At 46.2% G+C, this 21,913-nt stretch overlaps 1 protein-coding gene across 1 annotated transcript in view; it reads left to right on the plus strand.

The window, feature by feature from the left end:
* LOC138854369 (octopamine receptor beta-1R-like) overlaps positions 1-21,913 on the plus strand; it is a 215,817-nt gene that overhangs the window by 188,837 nt on the left and 5,067 nt on the right. The window contains exon 3 of the mRNA XM_070097030.1: positions 10,031-10,169. Coding sequence (XP_069953131.1) covers positions 10,031-10,169 — 139 coding nt within the window. The remainder of the gene's footprint in view (positions 1-10,030; positions 10,170-21,913) is intronic.

Below are 21,913 nucleotides of genomic sequence, written 5' to 3' on the forward strand. Positions count from 1 at the left end.
AAGGAAGGCGGGGTAGGGGTCGGCCTAGGAAAGGTTGGAGGGAGGGGGTAAAGGAGGTTTTGTGTGCGAGGGGCTTGGACTTCCAGCAGGCATGCGTGAGCGTGTTTGATAGGAGTGAATGGAGACAAATGGTTTTTAATACTTGACGTGCTGTTGGAGTGTGAGCAAAGTAACATTTATGAAGGGGTTCAGGGAAACCGGCAGGCCGGACTTGAGTCCTGGAGCTGGGAAGTACAGTGCCTGCACTCTGAAGGAGGGGTGTTAATGTTGCAGTTTAAAAACTGTAGTGTAAAGACAGTGATGGAGTGAATGATGGTGAAAGTTTTTCTTTTTCGGGCCACCCTGCCTTGGTGGGAATCGGCCAGTGTACTAATAATAATAAATATATATATATATATGTCGTGCCGAATGGGTAAAATTGGTCAGTTAGCACAAACTCATTTAAAATTAAATCCTTTCTAAAAATTTCTCTTATACGTTTAAAGATATATTTTTCTCATTTATGTTAACGTAAAAATTAATAATTTTGTACCAAAAAAAATTAGAAAACTTACCTAACCTTTTTATAACAAACGCAATTTAATTTACCCTAATCCAACTAAATATATTTTAGATAAGTTTACAATAATTTAATAAACAGACACAACGAAATATATATTTTCTTTAGATTCGGAATGATTTTACCTATTCAGCATTGTCTTGCGTCACATTCTGTTGCAAAATATTGTCTGGCAGGAAGTGCAATATCCGGTCGTGTGTCTTCCCTGCACAGACATAACTCTGCGCCTGGAGGAGACTTTCACTACACAATGTACAACACTGTCCTCACACCCTCCTCCAGGAGGCGTCACGAACCCTCCCCGACACTCCATCCGGGTTTGTCCCTCACGAACCGTAACACTAAATCCGCATGTGTGTGTCCCCCTCGGGAGGCAGAGGCGGCTGTATCACACGAACCATAACACTCAATCTGGATTCGCATGTGTCCACGAACAGGTTATCTAGCGTTAAATTGAAAACCATTTGCTCAACTTTAGGGAAAAACAAATTCGCCAACAGCGACTCGTTTTCAAAAAGCTTTAAAATATTTTTATTTTACATTGTGGGGAGAAATGCCGAGAGAAGTGTATTGTTCAACGAAGGAACTGCGTTAGATAATGAATACGTGGATGAAGCATTTAGTCTCTCGTTGGAGGTTAACGAGGGCATGAAGCAGACGATTAAGATTATAATGTTACTTTGTGAGACGGGAAAATTGATTATAAACGCGAAGGTGAGGAGAGATGAATAGTGGCAAGAAGTGTGTGTGAAGCAGAAAGAGGGGAGGAGAGAGAGAGAGAGAGAGAGAGAGTGACAGAGAGAGAGTGACAGAGAGAGAGAGAGAGAGAGAGAGAGAGAGAGAGAGAGAGAGAGAGAGAGAGAGAGAGAGAGAGAGAGAGAGAGAGAGAGAGAGAGAGAGAGAAACCTATATCCTGTAGGTTAATTGTAATCGCTTCCAGAGGTCAGCGCCCCCGCGGTCCGGTCCCAGACCAGACTTACTGTTGGCTGGCCGAATAGGTCGGACTACTGGTGTCCATCGCTCGCAATCCCACTTATGCATCAGGCTGATCAGGAACTGATTTGGGGGAATTTGTAGATTTTCCTTTTGCAGACAGCAAGTGGTCTCTTCGTAACCACTTAACACATCCATGGTGTTGAAGAGTCGTGGTTACTACATATTTATTCCTGTGTTAATGTAATGGATACAACAATGTGCATCACAATGTGTATAAAGGCTGAAATAAAAGGATTAACCATGTTTTACCAACTAGGGTGAACCTGAGTTCTTAATAAAGAATCAAAATATGCTGAGGAAGGTAAAACATCAACTGTGAATATCAACACTAGTCTTAGACAAGGTTTATTACACCAGGGAATATATGCATGCATTAAAATACATTATGAAGTAAATAATACTTATTAGTGAACACAACTCAGTGTTCTCCCTCACTTCTCAAACACTTCAACGCGACCTGTTTGTGTGAGGTGTGTCACCTCTGAATGAGGTGACATTAAGGTGTCGACTCTTCCTGTTCTTCTGAAGATGTCTGTGTAAGCACCACATTAAAGCCCTCATGTTTTATTTCCTGTTTTCACTGTGGTAATTTGCAATTACACGTTTTACTGTTATTCCTTCTATACGCTATGTACACTGTGGGGAACATGTGTGGTAAATATGCTGTGTATGGAGTTAACGGATCCAAATAACCACGACACGCTAAATATCCTGGCCAACAGACACAACACTGACAAACAGTAGTCAACAGCTCGACCAATGAGAACAAACGTGGGACAGCAGTAACAACCATCAAACACTCGAAGGTGGACACATACAGGTCGTAAATCCAAAGCAAAGTCCCAATTACAATGGTAAGCACTTAAATTCTGTGTGCCCGCACTGTGAGAGTGCACATGTCATCATCTAGAGAGCAGCTCTACACAGAAAGGTTTCATGACAGGAATATCCTGCAACCATCCACGAGACAAATATGAATCTTATATAAGATCCTTGTGAGATAAAACTCGCAAAAACAGCAGTAGACATTCTGACTCACCACCAGAGTGGTGTAAACATATATAACATCCAATAAGAAATTTTACAAGTGAAGAGAAGGGAACCAGTAGCAGCACAAGCATCATTTCCACACTGAAGCAGTGGTAAGCTACGAAAGAGAGAGAGAGAGAGAGAGAGAGAGAGAGAGAGAGAGAGAGAGAGAGAGATAGAGTATAATTACAAACACGTAAGACATATCACAAGCATAGCTCTTTTCTGTAATTACACTGAAGATGGGAACACCAGCAACATAGATCTGCTCCTGTAACTACCAACACTGATGTTGGCAACACCATCAACACAGCTGTCCTTCAGTAATTATCAACACTGATAACACCATCAACACAACTGAATTCATTAACTACCAATATTGATGATACCACCATCAACACAATAGTACTTCATTAACTACCAACATTATGATAACACCATCAACACCGCTTATAAACTCAAAAATTTCAGACTCTTACGAAAGAAAAAAAATGACCGTCTCTGACAAGACACAAAATTCCCGAGATCACTTTTGCAAACTCCATCGTCCTCACGTCTCCATGACGTCCTCACGTCTCCACGATACGTGAAGAATTTCAACTATGACGAAGACGTTCCATAATGAGAATTAGAAATGAAAAAATGAAAAGGGTGTATTTCCGCCTCTTGTAATCTGCTGAGTGACTTCCCGTATATTACATCTGTTTGGTTCTTCATCTGTTGTTGCGGATGCTGCAATACTTAGTAAGACACATCAGATTTTGTTCGGATTTATAACCCGGATAACCTAAGAAAGTCAGTGTGGTATCAAGGATACACAAATAACCCGCACATAAAAGAGAGAAGCTTACGACGACGTTTCGGTCCGACTTGGACCATTTACAAAGTCACACTAACCAGAAGTGGAGCAGGACGGCTATATATAGGCAGGAAGAGGTGGTGGTAGTAGTGGTGGTAGTAGTGGTGGTAGTAGTAGTACAAGAATGGTACAAGGACTGTCTGTCTTATTTCCATTGTGGTCCTTCAGTCTTGTCCCCCAGGATGCCACCCACACCAGTTAACTAGTACTCAGGTACATACTGCTAGGTGAACCGGGACGGCAGATGTCTTAAGGAAACAAGCCCAATATTTCCACCCTTGCCAGCGATTTAACCACGGACCCTCGAGTGTTGCCTACCAGGCCACAGTTATCCCCTGTAAGGATTAACTTTAAGCGAGATATTTTTTCTTTTGTTTAAGGTTTCCTTGTGATAACTAGAGAATGCCTCTTCAGATCGGAATCAAACTTTACCTACAGAAAGATATAGACTATTATTCTGCTGTTTACAGTGTCGGCAAAAATCCTGATCTGTTTCTCTCCCCAGGTACACTGATCTACTGTCTCTCCTCCAGGTACACTGATCTACTGTCTCTCCCCCAGGTACACTGATCTACAGTCTCTCCTCCAGGTACACTGATTTACAGTCTCTCCTCCAGGTACACTGATCTACTGTCTCTCCTCCAGGTACACTGATCTACTGTCTCTCCTCCAGGTACACTGATCTACTGTCTCTCCTCCAGGTACACTGATCTACTGTCTCTCCTCCAGGTACACTGATCTACAGTCTCTCCTCCAGGTACACTGATCTACTGTCTCTCCCCCAGGTACACTGATCTACAGTCTCTCCTCCAGGTACACTGATTTACAGTCTCTCCTCCAGGTACACTGATCTACTGTCTCTCCTCCAGGTACACTGATTTACAGTCTCTCCTCCAGGCACACTGATCTACAGTCTCTCCTCCAGGCACACTGATCTACAGTCTCTCCTCCAGGTACACTGATTTACAGTCTCTCCTCCAGGTACACTGATCTACAGTCTCTCCTCCAGACACACTGATCTACAGTCTCTCCTCCAGGTACACTGATCTACAGTCTCTCCTCCAGGTACACTGATCTACAGTCTCTCCTCCAGGCACACTGATCTACAGTCTCTCCTCCAGGTACACTGATCTACTGTCTCTCCTCCAGGCACACTGATCTACTGTCTCTCCTCCAGGCACACTGATCTACAGTCTCTCCTCCAGGCACACTGATCTACAGTCTCTCCTCCAGGTACACTGATCTACAGTCTCTCCTCCAGGCACACTGATCTACAGTCTCTCCTCCAGGCACACTGATCTACTGTCTCTCCTCCAGGCACACTGATCTACTGTCTCTCCTCCAGGCACACTGATCTACAGTCTCTCCTCCAGGCACACTGATCTACAGTCTCTCCTCCAGGTACACTGATCTACAGTCTCTCCTCCAGGCACACTGATCTACTGTCTCTCCTCCAGGCACACTGATCTACAGTCTCTCCTCCAGGCACACTGATCTACTGTCTCTCCTCCAGGCACACTGATCTACTGTCTCTCCTCCAGGCACACTGATCTACAGTCTCTCCTCCAGGTACACTGATCTACTGTCTCTCCCCCAGGTACACTGATCTACAGTCTCTCCTCCAGGTACACTGATCTACAGTCTCTCCTCCAGGCACACTGATCTACAGTCTCTCCTCCAGGTACACTGATTTACAGTCTCTCCTCCAGGTACACTGATCTACAGTCTCTCCCCCAGGTACACTGATCTACTGTCTCTCCTCCAGGTACACTGATCTACAGTCTCTCCTCCAGGTACACTGATCTACAGTCTCTCCCCCAGGTACACTGATCTACTGTCTCTCCTCCAGGTACACTGATCTACTGTCTCTCCTCCAGGCACACTGATCTACAGTCTCTCCTCCAGGTACACTGATCTACAGTCTCTCCCCCAGGTACACTGATCTACTGTCTCTCCTCCAGGTACACTGATCTACAGTCTCTCCTCCAGGTACACTGATCTACAGTCTCTCCCCCAGGTACACTGATCTACTGTCTCTCCTCCAGGTACACTGATCTACTGTCTCTCCTCCAGGTACACTGATCTACAGTCTCTCCTCCAGGCACACTGATCTACAGTCTCTCCTCCAGGTACACTGATCTACAGTCTCTCCCCCAGGTACACTGATCTACTGTCTCTCCTCCAGGTACACTGATCTACAGTCTCTCCTCCAGGTACACTGATCTACAGTCTCTCCCCCAGGTACACTGATCTACTGTCTCTCCTCCAGGTACACTGATCTACTGTCTCTCCTCCAGGTACACTGATCTACAGTCTCTCCTCCAGGCACACTGATCTACAGTCTCTCCTCCAGGTACACTGATCTACAGTCTCTCCCCCAGGTACACTGATCTACTGTCTCTCCTCCAGGTACACTGATCTACAGTCTCTCCCCCAGGTACACTGATCTACTGTCTCTCCTCCAGGTACACTGATCTACTGTCTCTCCTCCAGGTACACTGATCTACAGTCTCTCCTCCAGGCACACTGATCTACAGTCTCTCCTCCAGGTACACTGATCTACAGTCTCTCCCCCAGGTACACTGATCTACTGTCTCTCCTCCAGGTACACTGATCTACAGTCTCTCCTCCAGGCACACTGATCTACTGTCTCTCCTCCAGGTACACTGATCTACTGTCTCTCCTCCAGGCACACTGATTTACAGTCTCTCCTCCAGGTACACTGATCTACTGTCTCTCCTCCAGGCACACTGATCTACTGTCTCTCCTCCAGGCACACTGATCTACTGTCTCTCCTCCAGGCACACTGATCTACAGTCTCTCCCCCAGGTACACTGATCTACTGTCTCTCCCCCAGGTACACTGATCTACAGTCTCTCCTCCAGGCACACTGATCTACTGTCTCTCCTCCAGGCACACTGATCTACTGTCTCTCCTCCAGGTACACTGATCTACTGTCTCTCCTCCAGGTACACTGATCTGTCTCTCCTCCAGGCACACTGATCTACTGTCTCTCCTCCAGGTACACTGATCTACTGTCTCTCCTCCAGGTACACTGATCTGTCTCTCCTCCAGGTACACTGATCTGTCTCTCCTCCAGGTACACTGATCTACTGTCTCTCCTCCAGGCACACTGATCTACTGTCTCTCCTCCAGGCACACTGATCTACTGTCTCTCCTCCAGGTACACTGATCTACTGTCTCTCCTCCAGGTACACTGATCTACTGTCTCTCCCCCAGGTACACTGATCTACAGTCTCTCCTCCAGGTACACTGATCTACTGTCTCTCCCCCAGGTACACTGATCTACTGTCTCTCCTCCAGGTACACTGATCTACTGTCTCTCCTCCAGGCACACTGATCTACTGTCTCTCCTCCAGGCACACTGATCTACTGTCTCTCCTCCAGGTACACTGATCTACTGTCTCTCCTCCAGGCACACTGATCTACTGTCTCTCCTCCAGGTACACTGATCTACTGTCTCTCCTCCAGGCACACTGATCTACTGTCTCTCCTCCAGGTACACTGATCTACAGTCTCTCCTCCAGGTACACTGATCTACTGTCTCTCCCCCAGGTACACTGATCTACTGTCTCTCCTCCAGGTACACTGATCTACTGTCTCTCCTCCAGGCACACTGATCTACTGTCTCTCCTCCAGGTACACTGATCTACTGTCTCTCCTCCAGGCACACTGATCTACTGTCTCTCCTCCAGGTACACTGATCTACAGTCTCTCCTCCAGGTACACTGATCTACTGTCTCTCCCCCAGGTACACTGATCTACTGTCTCTCCTCCAGGTACACTGATCTACTGTCTCTCCTCCAGGCACACTGATCTACTGTCTCTCCTCCAGGCACACTGATCTACTGTCTCTCCTCCAGGCACACTGATCTACTGTCTCTCCTCCAGGTACACTGATCTACAGTCTCTCCTCCAGGCACACTGATCTACTGTCTCTCCTCCAGGCACACTGATCTACTGTCTCTCCTCCAGGTACACTGATCTACAGTCTCTCCTCCAGGCACACTGATCTACTGTCTCTCCTCCAGGCACACTGATCTACTGTCTCTCCTCCAGGTACACTGATCTACAGTCTCTCCTCCAGGCACACTGATCTACTGTCTCTCCTCCAGGCACACTGATCTACTGTCTCTCCTCCAGGTACACTGATCTACTGTCTCTCCTCCAGGTACACTGATCTACAGTCTCTCCTCCAGGTACACTGATCTACTGTCTCTCCTCCAGGTACACTGATCTACTGTCTCTCCTCCAGGTACACTGATCTACTGTCTCTCCTCCAGGCACACTGATCTACTGTCTCTCCTCCAGGCACACTGATTTACAGTCTCTCCTCCAGGCACACTGATCTACTGTCTCTCCTCCAGGCACACTGATCTACTGTCTCTCCTCCAGGCACACTGATCTACAGTCTCTCCTCCAGGCACACTGATCTACTGTCTCTCCTCCAGGCACACTGATCTACTGTCTCTCCTCCAGGCACACTGATCTACTGTCTCTCCTCCAGGCACACTGATTTACAGTCTCTCCTCCAGGCACACTGATCTACTGTCTCTCCTCCAGGCACACTGATCTACTGTCTCTCCTCCAGGCACACTGATTTACAGTCTCTCCTCCAGGCACACTGATCTACTGTCTCTCCTCCAGGCACACTGATCTACTGTCTCTCCTCCAGGCACACTGATCTACTGTCTCTCCTCCAGGCACACTGATTACAGTCTCTCCTCCAGGCACACTGATCTACTGTCTCTCCTCCAGGCACACTGATCTACTGTCTCTCCTCCAGGCACACTGATCTACTGTCTCTCCTCCAGGCACACTGATCTACAGGTACACTGATTTACTCTCTCCTCCAGGCACACTGATCTACTGTCTCTCCTCCAGGCACACTGATCTACTGTCTCTCCTCCAGGCACACTGATCTACTGTCTCTCCTCCAGGCACACTGATCTACAGTCTCTTCTCCAGGTACACTGATTACAGGCACACTGATCTACTGTCTCTCCTCCAGGTACACTGATTTACAGTCTCTCCTCCAGGCACACTGATCTACAGTCTCTCCTCCAGGCACACTGATCTACTGTCTCTCCTCCAGGCACACTGATTTACAGTCTCTCCTCCAGGCACACTGATCTACTGTCTCTCCTCCAGGTACACTGATTTCCAGTCTCTCCTCCAGGCACACTGATCTACAGTCTCTCCTCCAGGCACACTGATCTACTGTCTCTCCTCCAGGCACACTGATTTACAGTCTCTCCTCCAGGCACACTGATCTACTGTCTCTCCTCCAGGCACACTGATCTACTGTCTCTCCTCCAGGCACACTGATCTACTGTCTCTCCTCCAGGCACACTGATTTACAGTCTCTCCTCCAGGCACACTGATCTACTGTCTCTCCTCCAGGCACACTGATCTACTGTCTCTCCTCCAGGCACACTGATCTACTGTCTCTCCTCCAGGCACACTGATTTACAGTCTCTCCTCCAGGCACACTGATCTACTGTCTCTCCTCCAGGCACACTGATCTACTGTCTCTCCTCCAGGCACACTGATCTACTGTCTCTCCTCCAGGCACACTGATTTACAGTCTCTCCTCCAGGCACACTGATTTACAGTCTCTCCTCCAGGCACACTGATCTACTGTCTCTCCTCCAGGCACACTGATCTACTGTCTCTCCTCCAGGCACACTGATCTTCTGTCTCTTCTCCAGGTACACTGATCTACTGTCTCTCCTCCAGGCACACTGATCTACTGTCTCTCCTCCAGGCACACTGATTTACAGTCTCTCCTCCAGGCACACTGATTTACTGTCTCTCCTCCAGGCACACTGATCTACTGTCTCTTCTCCAGGCACACTGATCTACTGTCTCTCCTCCAGGCACACTGATCTACTGTCTCTTCTCCAGGCACACTGATCTACTCTCTCTTCTCCAGGCACACTGATCTACTGTCTCTCCTCCAGGTACACTGATCTACTGTCTCTTCTCCAGGCACACTGATCTACTGTCTCTTCTCCAGGCACACTGATCTACTGTCTCTTCTCCAGGCACACTGATCTACTGTCTCTTCTCCAGGCACACTGATCTACTGTCTCTCCTCCAGGCACACTGATCTACTGTCTCTTCTCCAGGCACACTGATCTACTGTCTCTTCTCCAGGTACACTGATCTACTGTCTCTCCTCCAGGCACACTGATCTACAGTCTCTCCTCCAGGCACTCTGATCTACTGTCTCTCCTCCAGGCACACTGATCTACTGTCTCTTCTCCAGGCACACTGATTTACAGTCTCTCCTCCAGGCACACTGATCTACTGTCTCTTCTCCAGGCACACTGATTTACAGTCTCTCCTCCAGGCACACTGATCTACTCTCTCTCCCCTGTTCAATTATGTCTTTCCCCCAGATACACTGATCTGTCTCTCCCCAGGTACACTGATTTACTGTCTCTCCCCCAGATACACTGATCGACTCTTTCTCCCCAGATACATTGATCTACTGTCTCTCACCAGATACACTGATCTGTCTCTCCCCCAGGTACACTGATCTACTGTGTCTACCCCCCCAGGTACACTGCCATCGTACAGCCACTGGACTACCCGCTACGGATGACAGGCAACACTGTCACCCTGATGCTTGCTGTTGCCTGGGTGACACCTGTCTTCATCTCCGTCCTCCCTATCTTCCTAGGCTGGTACACTACTCAGGTCAGTCTACTTGTACTCACCTGTTACTGTTTTCTGGGGGTCGAGTCTCAGCTCCCGCCAATGCCTCTTGCTCGATTTCCCTTGATTTTCCCTCAAGTCCTGTCGTACCTACTCTTGATACTAACGTCCCATTATTCATACGGGGAATTACCAGACCCTTGGCCGTCTTCAATAAGGAACTGCACTAGTTTCCTCAAGTCAGTCCCTGATCAGCCGAGCTGTGGTGCATATGCAGGACTTTGTGTGGATAGCACCCACATCATGGTTGATCAGGTCATCCACATGCGGGCTTGGACCAAGGGGTGGCGGGAGGATGAGCATGGACTCCTGGGGAGAGTCTGCAGGTTGACTCCTGGTATGCATGAAACCTGCCCTAACAACTTGGTGGTGCAAATCATTCCACTTCCTGACCGCCTAGAGGTTGACGATACACTGATGAATAATGATCTTAGCGTCTTGCTACAGTTAGGTTATTAACTGTGAGTTAACACAGTGTAATAACAAGTACGTTGTGCAATACACATCGTGTATTGCTAGCAACACTGTTTTTGGGGCTGTGTTACTTTAGTTACTAGGTTGTTAAGTTAGTAAACTCTGCAATATTAGACGAGCTGAGCAGTGAAGACGCTTATACTTCAGGGCTTTGGGGATTTTTAACTTTAACCAAAAAACAAACCTAACCTACAGAATTTAACTCTGTAAGCTAGATAGGCTGGGCTTGATGGGGCTAGGTCAGGCTGGGTCAGGCTAGGTCAGGCTTGGTCAGGCTGGGTCAGGCTGGGTTAGGCTGGGTTAGGCTGGGTCAAGCTGGGTGAGGCTGGGTCAGGCTGGGTCAGGCTAGGTCAGGCTAGGTCAGCCTAGGTCAGGCTGGGTCAGGCTGGGTCAGGCTAGGTCAGCCTAGGTCAGGCTGGGTCAGGCTGGGTCAGGCTAGGTCAGGCTAGGTCAGCCTAGGTCAGGCTGGGTCAGGCTGGGTCAGGTTGGGATTTTTGGACATATAAGTTTTCTTGGTTCAGCCACAAAATATGTCTTATGTTGTTATTGAATGATTTACTGAACCCACATTGTGCCAGCACATTAAGTGTATATTAACCTAAATATGAAGTGAATATTGACCTAAATATTAAGTGAATATTGACCTAAATATTAAGTGAATATAGACCTAAATATTCCCTGACGTTCCTAGGATTCGTGTGTGTGTGTTTATCTTGCTACTGTGCTCTTGTGTCCACTTGTCTCGCCGTGCCCGTCCTGTCAAATCGTTTTCGGTATGTTGTATGTAGTTACCATGTCTCCTCTGGGTACTCTAATTTTTAATACTGTTAAATTCACTTCCTACAATCTTTCCTCATTGTACGTTCTCAGTGCCCCTGGAACAGGCTTAATCAGGTGTGGGTTCTATGCTGGTGCTGCGTCTTTTCTGTGTGCTCCTGACATATTTTGCATTGAGTTTTCAATAACTTTTTTTTGAGATTCGTGAAAGCTATTTCCGATTCTCCAGGCAAGCATGCCATGCTCAGGCTATTCCGTTGATGCACCTCTGGTGATAAGTTCGGCACTATGCTCACCCCTAAGTGGTTACTGGAGTTTAACCCCAGCACGTGGAAGGTCATGAACTACAGATATCATTCAAGGAGAGAGAGGGGGGAGGGAGATCCTGGAGTGCACATCACACCCAACACATCACCAGAAATGTTCATTAATGCAATAACATCCGTAGCATATGCGAGGATAGCTAATGCCATGATTACCTTCAGAAGTCTCAATAAAGATTTCTTTAGGATACTTTACATAGCATATGTTAAGCCCATCATGTAGGCGGCAGCACCAACTTGGAGCCCCAACCTGATCAAGCATATACGAAAACTAGAAAAGATCCAAAGATTTGTAACAAGACTAGTCCCTGACCCGAGGGGATTAAGTTATGAAGGGAGGCTAAAAGTACTGAACTTTAAGACTATAGAAGAAAGAAGAATTAAAGGAGACAGGATTACGACATACAAGATACAAAGAGGCTTTGACACAGCAGATAGGAACATTAATATTATCATGGGGGAGCGATAAACTCGTAAGGATTATACAGAGCCTGTGGGGGGGGGGGGGTGGAAGGCATTCAGACTCAATTCAGGGAACTGGAGCACAGATCCAATTCCTCGGATCAACAGCCCCTCACCAACGTCAAGGAACTTCCCCTGAGTGGCAGATAGGGACAGACCTTCGGAAATGAGAAGCACAGCAGTGAGAGGTCATAGTGACTGAAGACACACACGAGTCACTGGGATGTTAGGAAATATTTCTTTTCAGTCTCAGTCAATGGATCGACCGAGATGACGAAGTGAAGAGGAAAACTCAGTACATAGTTTCAAGAGTAGGTACGATAGGGCCCACGAGGCTAGGAACCATACGTGCCTACGAATGTGGCTTAAGAGGCGGAGCCAGGAGCTGAGACTCGACCCCTGAAGACAACTTGTGCAACTCATCCTAGCAAGTTACACATGGATTTCTCACCTACGATTTACAACAAATTTCTCAATCTACTTGATTTAAGTTAAGTTCGTTTAGATTGTCCTCGATAAATAAAATTTAGTCAATTACAACAAACCTCAGCGATCAACAGAGTTTAGGAGGAAGATCTATGTCAGATAATCACTGTTTAAGACTATTTCAACACAGATTCTTTCTCTTAGCAATCTAATGAGGATTTAGTAAGTCATAGTGTGTACTCACCTATTTGTACTCACCTATTTGTGGTTGCAGGGGTCGATTCATAGCTCCTGGCCCCGCCTCTTCACTGATTGCTACTAGGTCCTCTCTCTCCCTGCTACATGAGCTTTATCATACCTCGCCTTAAAACTATGTATGGTTCCCGCCTCCACTACTTCACTTTCTAGACTATTCCATGACTTGACTACTCTATGACTGAAGAAATACTTCCTAACATCCCTTCGATTCATCTGAGTCTTCAACTTCCAATTGTGACCTCTTGTGTCTGTGTCCCATCTCTGGAACATCCTGTCTTTGTCCACCTTGTCTATTCCGCGCAGTATTTTATATGTCGTTATCATGTCTCCCCTGACCCTCCTGGCCTCCAGTGTCGTCAGGCCGATTTCCCTCAACCTTTCTTCGTAGGACAATCCCCGTAGCTCTGGGACTAGTCTTGTTGCAAACCTTTGCACTTTCTCTAATTTCTTGACGTGCTTGACTAGGTGTGGATTCCAAACTGGTGCTGCATACTCCAGTATGGGCCTGACGTAAATGGTATACAGGGTCTTGAACGACTCCTTACTGAGGTATCGGAACGCTATCCGTAGGTTTGCCAGGCGCCCGTATGCTGCAGCAGTTATCTGATTTATGTGCGCCTCAGGAGATATGCTCGGTGTTATACTCACCCCCAGATCTTTTTCCTTGAGTGAGGTTTGCAGTCTTTGGCCATCTAAACTATATTGTGTCTGCGGTCTTCTTTGCCCTTCCCCAATCTTCATGACTTTGCATTTGGCAGGGTTAAACTCAAGGAGCCAGTTGCTGGACCAGGCTTGCAGCCTGTCCAGGTCTCTTTGTAGTCCTGCCTGATCCTCATCCGATTTGATTCTTCTCATTAACTTCACATCATCTGCAAACAAGGACACTTCTGAGTCTATCCCTTCCGTTATGTCGTTCACATATACCAAGAACAGCACAGGTCCTAGGACTGACCCCTGTGGAACCCCGCTTGTCACAAGCGCCCACTCTGACACCTCGTCACGTACCATGACTCGTTGTTGCCTCCCTGTCAGGTATTCTCTGATCCATTGCAGTGCCTTTCCTGTTATGTGTGCCTGATCTTCTAGCTTTTTCAGTAACCTCTTGTGAGGAACTGTGTCGAAGGCCCTTTTGCAGTCCAAAAAAATGCAGTCGATCCACCCCTCTCTCTCTTGTCTTACTTCTGTCACCTTGTCATAAAACTCTAGTAGGTTTGTGACACAGGATTTTCCTTCCCTGAAACCATACTGGTTGTCAATTATACACTTGTTTCTTTCCAGGTGCTCCACCACTCTCCTCCTGATGATCTTCTCCATGACCTTGCATACTATACACGTTAGTGATACAGGTCTGTAGTTTAGTGCCTCATGTCTGTCTCCCTTTTTAAAAATTGGGACTACATTTGCCATCTTCCATACCTCAGGGAGTTGCCCAGTTTCAAATGATGTGTTGAAGATCTTTGTTAATGGCACACACAATATCTCTGCTCCCTCTTTAAGGACCCACGGAGAGATGTTGTCTGGTCCCACCGCCTTTGAGGTGTCAAGTTCGCATAGCAGCTTCTTCACTTCCTCCTTGGTTATATGTACCTCATCCAGCACTTGCTGGTGTACCCCCCTGTTCTGATTTCCTGGAGTCCTACTGGTTTCCACTGTAAATACTTCTTTAAATCTCGTGTTGAGCTCCTGACATACCTCTCGGTCGTTGCTTGTGAATTCCCCATCACCCTTCCTCAGTCTGATTACCTGGTCCTTGACTGTTGTTTTCCTCCTGATGTGGCTGTACAACAGCTTCGGGTCAGTCTTGACTTTCGATGCTATGTCATTTTCATATTGTCGCTGAGCCTCCCTTCTTATCTGTGCATATTCATTTCTGGCTCTTCGGCTAATCTCTTTATTTTCCTGAGTTCTCTGTCTTCTGTACCTTTTCCATTCTCTAGTACACCTAGTTTTTGCCTCCCTACACCTTTGGGTGAACCAAGGACTCGTTCTGTTCTTCCCATTATTTCTGTTTCCCTTGGGAACAAACCTCTCCTCTGCCTCCTTGCATTTTGTTGCCACATAGTCCATCATTTCTTGTACTGGTTCTCCTGTCAGTTCCCTCTCCCACTGAATGTTTTGAAGGAAGTTCCTCATGCCTGAGTAGTTCCCCCTTTTGTAGTTTGGTTTTTCCCATCATATTCCTGCTACTCTCTCCACTTGGAGCTCAACTATGTAGTCGAAGCACAGAACCACATGATCACTAGCTCCCAGGGGCCTTTCATACAAGATATCCTCGATGTCTGAACTACTCAAGGTGAATACAAGGTCCAGTCTTGCTGGTTCATCTTCTCCTCTCTCTCTGGTAGTGTCTCTAACATGTTGATGCATGAGGTTTTCCAGTACTACATCCATCATCTTGGCTCTCCATGTTTCGGAACCCCCATGGGGCTCCAGGTTTTCCCAGTCAATCTCCTTGTGATTGAAATCACCCATAACTAGTAACTTTGCTCCCCCCACGTGTGCTCTCCTGGCTACCTCGGCTAGTGTGTCGACCATGGCTCTGTTGCTCTCATCGTATTCTTCTCTTGGTCTCCTGCAGTTCTGTGGTGGGTTGTACATTACTGCAATTATCACCTTATGTCCCTCAGACTGGATTGTTCCTACTAATTAGTCCCTTTCACCCGTGCCATCCATTCCTTCCATTTTCTCAAAACCCCACTGGCTTTTAATGAGCAGTGCAACTCCTCCTCCCCCTCTCCTCCCTCTGTCTTTCCTGAAGATTTGATATCCGGGTGGAAAGATTGAATCTGTTATTATTCTGGTGAGTTTTGTTTCTGTGAGTGCTATTATGTCTGGGGATGTCTCCTTGATTCTTTCGTGCCACTCCTCATACTTATTTGTTATTCCATCTGCATTTGTATACCATACCTTCAACTTCTTTTCTAAGACTGTGGTCTGGGAGGTGTATTGGGGTTGGGGAAGTGGGAGACCTGATAAGGAACTATGGGTGGTTGCTGTGGGGGTGGAGTTTGTAATGTAGTGGGTGGGGGCATTGGATATGGCATGGGTGTTGTGGTTTAGAGTGTTTGGCTGCACTGGGGTTGACCTGGTTGGGAGGCTTCTATAGGAAGCTGTGAGGGAGGTTGTATTTGATCTTCTTCCTGTGTCTGGGATCTCCTGTCTGTCTTCTCCATCCCCTCTCTTTCCTCCTTTCGCCTTTGTACCATCTCTCTCAGTTTCCGCCTTTCGTCTTGTGTTCTGTCGCGGTCGAGATACACCTTCCTGTATCCCGGCATGTCCCTTAATCGTGCTTTTTCCTGCAGTATCCTGTTCCGAGTCGATTCTGCCTTGAAGGTCACTTTCACTGGCCGGTTTCTTTTTTTTACAAACCCCCCTATTCTCCGAAAATTTTCCAGCTGGGTCATGTGTGTGTGTGTGTGTGTGTGTGTGTGTGTGTGTGTGTGTGTGTGTGTGTGTGTGTGTGTGTGTGTGTGTGTGTGTGTGTGTGTGTGTGTGTGTGTGTGTGTGTACTCACCTATTTGTGGTTGCAGGGGTCAATACATAGCTCCTGGCCCCGCTTCTTCACTGGTCGCTACTAGGTCCCCCCTCTCCCTGCTCCATGAGCTTTATCATACCTCGTCTTAAAACTATGTATGGTTCCTGCCTCCACTACTTCACTTGCCAGACTATTCCACTTCCTGACAACTCTATGACTGAAGAAGTACTTCCTAACATCTTTCTGACGTGTGTGTGTGTGTGTGTGTGTGTGTGTGTGTGTGTGTGTACGTACGTACGTACGTACTCGAGGGAGGATAAACAATGGTCGTGGGGTGGTTGTGTGGGAGGATAAACAGTATTAATGGTTGAATTACTGACAAAATCTTCGGTAAATAGAAACAGATGGAACTAATTTGACACTTTATTATGGTAACATTTCGCTCTCCAGGAGCCTTGTCAAGCCGAAACGTTGCCACAATAAAATATCACATTAGGTGCATCTGTGTCCATTTACCTAACAGGATGAACAGTGTTGAGAAGGAGATCAAAGTCCTGTCACGATACATTCCATCAACAATAGTTCACGTCACTGTCTCAGCTCTCCACGCACGATATATATACCCAGGAAGGTATATTTCTCTCGGTGAGTATCGTGGAGCTTAAACCTTCAGCACTGATTGTGGGTGCGTTACTGAAGCCTACACCTTCAAAACTGAGTGTGGTTGAGATACTGGAACCTACACCTTCAAGGAACCCCCTGTTCTAGTAGGCATCACACCGCGTCTGTGGGATTGGAAAGCAATTCGGTTTGACCCAAGGCAGCGAAGGGTCGCTCCAGGTCCCTGTATCAAGAGCCCTTCACCATACATCAAAGCCCAACCCTTTAAAGGGACGCTCTTGAGAGCACCAAGGATATGAAATCTTTAAAAGCTAGTCCTCTCGTCCACCCTATCCCTAGACTCCAGGGACTGTCCCCCTCCCTCCCAGCATAAGATTTGATGGACGTTTTGATCCTCTAGCGTCTGAAGCCATTAAGAAACATCGGTTATTGGTCTTCTATTTCGGTCTGGGGTATCCTCTGGTAACCCAAGACTTTCCATGATCCTAGTGACTTGGTCTCTTAGGAATGATGTCCTTATATATAGCAGGATTTCTCACAAGAGTGATGACCTTGTATATAGAAGGATTTCTCACAAGAATGATGACCTTGTATATAGAAGGATTTCTCACAAGAATGATGACCTGGCATATTGAAGGATTTCTCACAAGAATGATGACCTTGTATATAGGATTTATCACAAGAATGATGACCTTGTATATAGAAGGATTTATAACAAGAATGATGACCTTGTATATAGAAGGATTTATAACAAGAATGATGACTTTGTATATAGAAGGATTTATCACAAGAATGACGACCTTACATATAGGAGTTCCTGCCGATCTGATGCTTTCAGGCTCGAGATGGGAATGATCGCTCTTACTGATTCATCAAGAGGATGGTGTCTTGCGGAGCAGTGTGCTCGCTAGGATATCTCTGGCATTACGGTCAATAACACAGCAGATATCCTTCCCCATAGTGTGCCAGGTAGAAAATATGGATGACTGAGACTCTCTCTCTCATTTACGACCTCACGTTCGTATATGACTGAACAATGGCTGCAGATGTAATAGATTCGTGTGTCCGGGTAAGCAACGAAGCTTAGTTTCATATTTTGACCTAGAAATACGGAGTATATTAACGTCTGCAAGTGTCTATGGAAACCTGAAGGTGATCATCAACACTGCAAGTGTTTACGGATATCCAGAGTGTCTGAGGGCATTCTCATGAATACTTAACTATATCTATATGATTACATGATAACTTTTGTTGATCAAGTCCGTGTCCTTAACCTGATCTCTCTCTGGTTTCTGACATGTGGTCTTTATCTCAGATCTCTCAAGACCACTTTCATGCGCTACCTTTTTAAGAGTCCTCGCCCACACGTCATGGAATTTTGACCAAAATAATCCAATTAAGTATCGAAGAGGCGATGAGTCTGTCCCACTGAACTGAAGCTCACTAACAGAGCTCTGGCCTCAACCTGCTGCCCCAACTCATCTAGCAGTGTTAGTGACCCGTCGTGGGCAGCATCTTGAGCGGTGGTAATACACTTTAAAAAGAGTTTAACTTTGAAATAATCAGAGGAAGGATAACGGCTCTTAGCCTGTAAATTCAAGCGTAAAAATATGTCCTTTAGAGATTTCTGCCGCCTGACGATGTTGGTTGTGTCAAAAAATGGTATAAGATACAAGTTGATAAGTGAGACACGTGTGCAGCAGTTGGGTATCTTTATTGTTGAAACATTTCGCCCTCACAGTAGTCTTCTTCAGTCAAATACAGAGGCAGCAAGTGTCGTAGTAAACTGAAGATGTAATCAGTCCATCAGCCTTGGAGAACTAGTATTTGAGGTGGTGGTGACCCTGTCAGGAGTGTGTTCAGTGCCTACAACATTAATAGCCTAATACTGAACACTAAATCTACAGCGTCAGTTACTATTAGCTAAATGTTGGTACGGAGTCCTGAGACTATGAGCCAACACTTTCTAAACAGCTTACCAGTCGTATAATGCCCTAGGGCAGATTTTTTCCCTCGACCACTGAAAATGCAGCCTCTTACCCACGAGTTTCTGTGACGGTTGAACGAAGCAAAAAAAAAAAAATTCAGGCGCTGTGCTGGTAGCAACACCTGACATTTCTCCCTCCATATAGTCTTCATTACCGCTTTTACTATTTACATATACGAGGTGAACGTCGGGTCTGGGTCCGTCTTTCTAAATTATCGCCGTTGTGTAAATTTAACCGGAGCTACTTATGTTTTCACAGTTATCAGTGAGTGAGAGCCACACTAGAGACTCCAATACACCTTTTAGAGCTTCAGATTTTTTAGTGGATCAGCAGGCTTCTTCGGTCAATATACAGAGACAGCAGAAGAGATGTTAGGTAAGACACATATGCAACAGTTAGGTATCTTTATGTTCAGCAGAAGAGATGCTGATACGAGGGGATCAGTCCCTCAGCCTGGAGAAGTAGTAACTTTGAGGTTGACTGTTCATCTCACATAATATCTATATCTAGAAAGAATAAAAAGGCAGAATGCCATGACTGAAACATTACATAAATAACCCACAAATAGGAGAAAGAACCTTATGACGACGTTTCTGTCCAACTTGAACCATTACTAGTTAGTAGTCTAAATCAGACCGAAACGTCCGATTTAGACTACTAACTAGTGCGGGTTATCTGTGTACATATCTAACATCTCCAGCACTTACATTGTTTCCCTCTGTATCTCGACTGAAGCAGCCTGCTGGGCGGGCGAAATGTCTCGTCAATATAAACACTAACCTACTGCACATGCGTGTTAAACACCTACGTGTCAGTATAGTACACGAGTAATATAATAAGGCTGCTATATACTGTGTCCCTGCAGAGAGAATCCGGCCCGAATTCTCTGACTCTAAGGAGCAGAATCTACTGAGGAAATTGGTGGGCAATCTGTGCTTCCTGGCACAGGCGTGGGAGCCACGCTGTGCCACGTAAGAACTTGGCAGGTTCGTCTCTGGACTGTTTTTCCCCCCTCACCGTCTTTCAAAACGTCAAGGAGAATATAGAGAACAATATATGGTGTCAGGTGACCTTTAAAGTCTGTTAGACAGACCTTTTTTCTTACACTGGCAAGACGAATGAACTTTCCACCCGGAAACAGAACCAACTCATCTCATCCTCGACCAGAACACTATATGAGCAGTGCAAAAGGTTTCACGAGATTGGTAACTGATATAACCTTGATATTCAGACCGATACAAGGCTGAGCCGCTGATACAAGTCTGAGCCGCTGATACAAGGCTGAGCCGCTGATACAAGGCTGAGCCGCTGATACAAGGCTGAGCCGCTGATATATAGCTGGCTCCCTGACTGGAGAAATGCCTCAATTATATTTTATTTACACATCTGCCGTTTCCCACCAAGGCAGGATGACCAGGAAAAGAAGAAACACTTTCATCATCATTCATTCCATCACTGTCTTGCCTGGCGTGCCTACACTAGAGGCATGGGCTAGCCTAGACAGTGAAATTAAGACACATGTGCAACATCTGGGTATCTTTATTGTAGACGTTTCGCCATCCAGTGGCTTTAGCCACTGGATGGTATTATATACCATTCGTACACAACTTGTCAGACACTGCAACATCATGGAATCTTAATTCTGAGGACATGTACATAACCTTCACGACTACGACAACTACTACTACAACTAACCCATCTCTTTGGGAAGGACCTACTTCCACTGGGGAATCCCGCCTACCAGTGACTATGCCCTCGTCTGCTACACCTGACGTTACTATATAAGCGCCAGGCTCCTTTTTTCTGCTTCAGAATCTCCACGACTAGGGTGCTCTTCGCACCTACTCCTAGGTTGAGGGACTGATTACCTCATCTTCTGTACATAGTTCCACTGTCTTCAAGTTATGTCCTAGAATTTGTATTGATAAAGCCACTGGATGGCGAAACGTCTACAATAAAGATACCCAGATGTTGCACATGTGTCTTAATTTCATCTTGTCGGTATTATATACCATTCTTACACAGCCTAGACAGTAGAGCGTCGGACTGAGGATTTATGGACCACGGTTCGAGTCCTTCGTCCACCCTTCGTCGCCTACACTACAATTAAAACTGCAACTTCAACACCCCTCCTTCAGAGTACAGGCACTGTATTTCCCACCTCCAGGACTCAAGTCCGGCTAACCGGTTTCCCTGAATCCTTTCATAAATGTCACTTTCCTGGAAATATAAACACACATGCAGTATAATGTGATCCTTTACTAACAACGTTTCGCCAACACAGTGGGCTTCATCAAGTCAAACAGATCTACCTGGGCGAAACATACATATTTATAGGATGAGAATGCTGGGTCAGGTGAAGAAAGCTGCATGTGACAAACTTCAGAGTGACAGAGTCTAAAAACTTGTGTAGCTTTTATAATAGACTGGACAAGTATAAGAGTAGACCTTCTGCAGTGTTCCTCCATTCCTATGTTATGTGGTACAGCGATGAAGAAGTTTCTTGGCAAGTGGTTCAGCTATGTTATATTATTATTATTATAATCAAGGGGAAGCGCTAAACCCGTAGGATTATACAGCGCCTGGGGGGGGGATACGGAAGGCATTCAGGCTCAATTCGAGAAACTGGAGCACAGATCCAGTTCCCTAAATCAAGAGCCCCTCACCAACATCAAGGAACCTTCCTTGAGGGGCAGCTGTGTTATAGAAGCCGTTGTTCTGGTTGAAGTTGAACATTAAAATGGTATAAAATACCGACAGGTTGTTAGGTAAGACACATATGCAACAGTTAGGTATCTTTATTTCGAAACGTTTCGCCTACACAGTAGGCTTCTTCAGTCGCGTACAGAAAAGTTGATAGAAGCAGAAGATACTTGAAGACGATGTAATCAGTCCATCACCCTTGAAGTTTTGAGGTGGTCA

Source organism: Cherax quadricarinatus, chromosome 56 (genome assembly GCF_038502225.1).
Source record: "Cherax quadricarinatus isolate ZL_2023a chromosome 56, ASM3850222v1, whole genome shotgun sequence".
In the NCBI taxonomy this organism is placed as follows: domain Eukaryota; kingdom Metazoa; phylum Arthropoda; class Malacostraca; order Decapoda; family Parastacidae; genus Cherax; species Cherax quadricarinatus.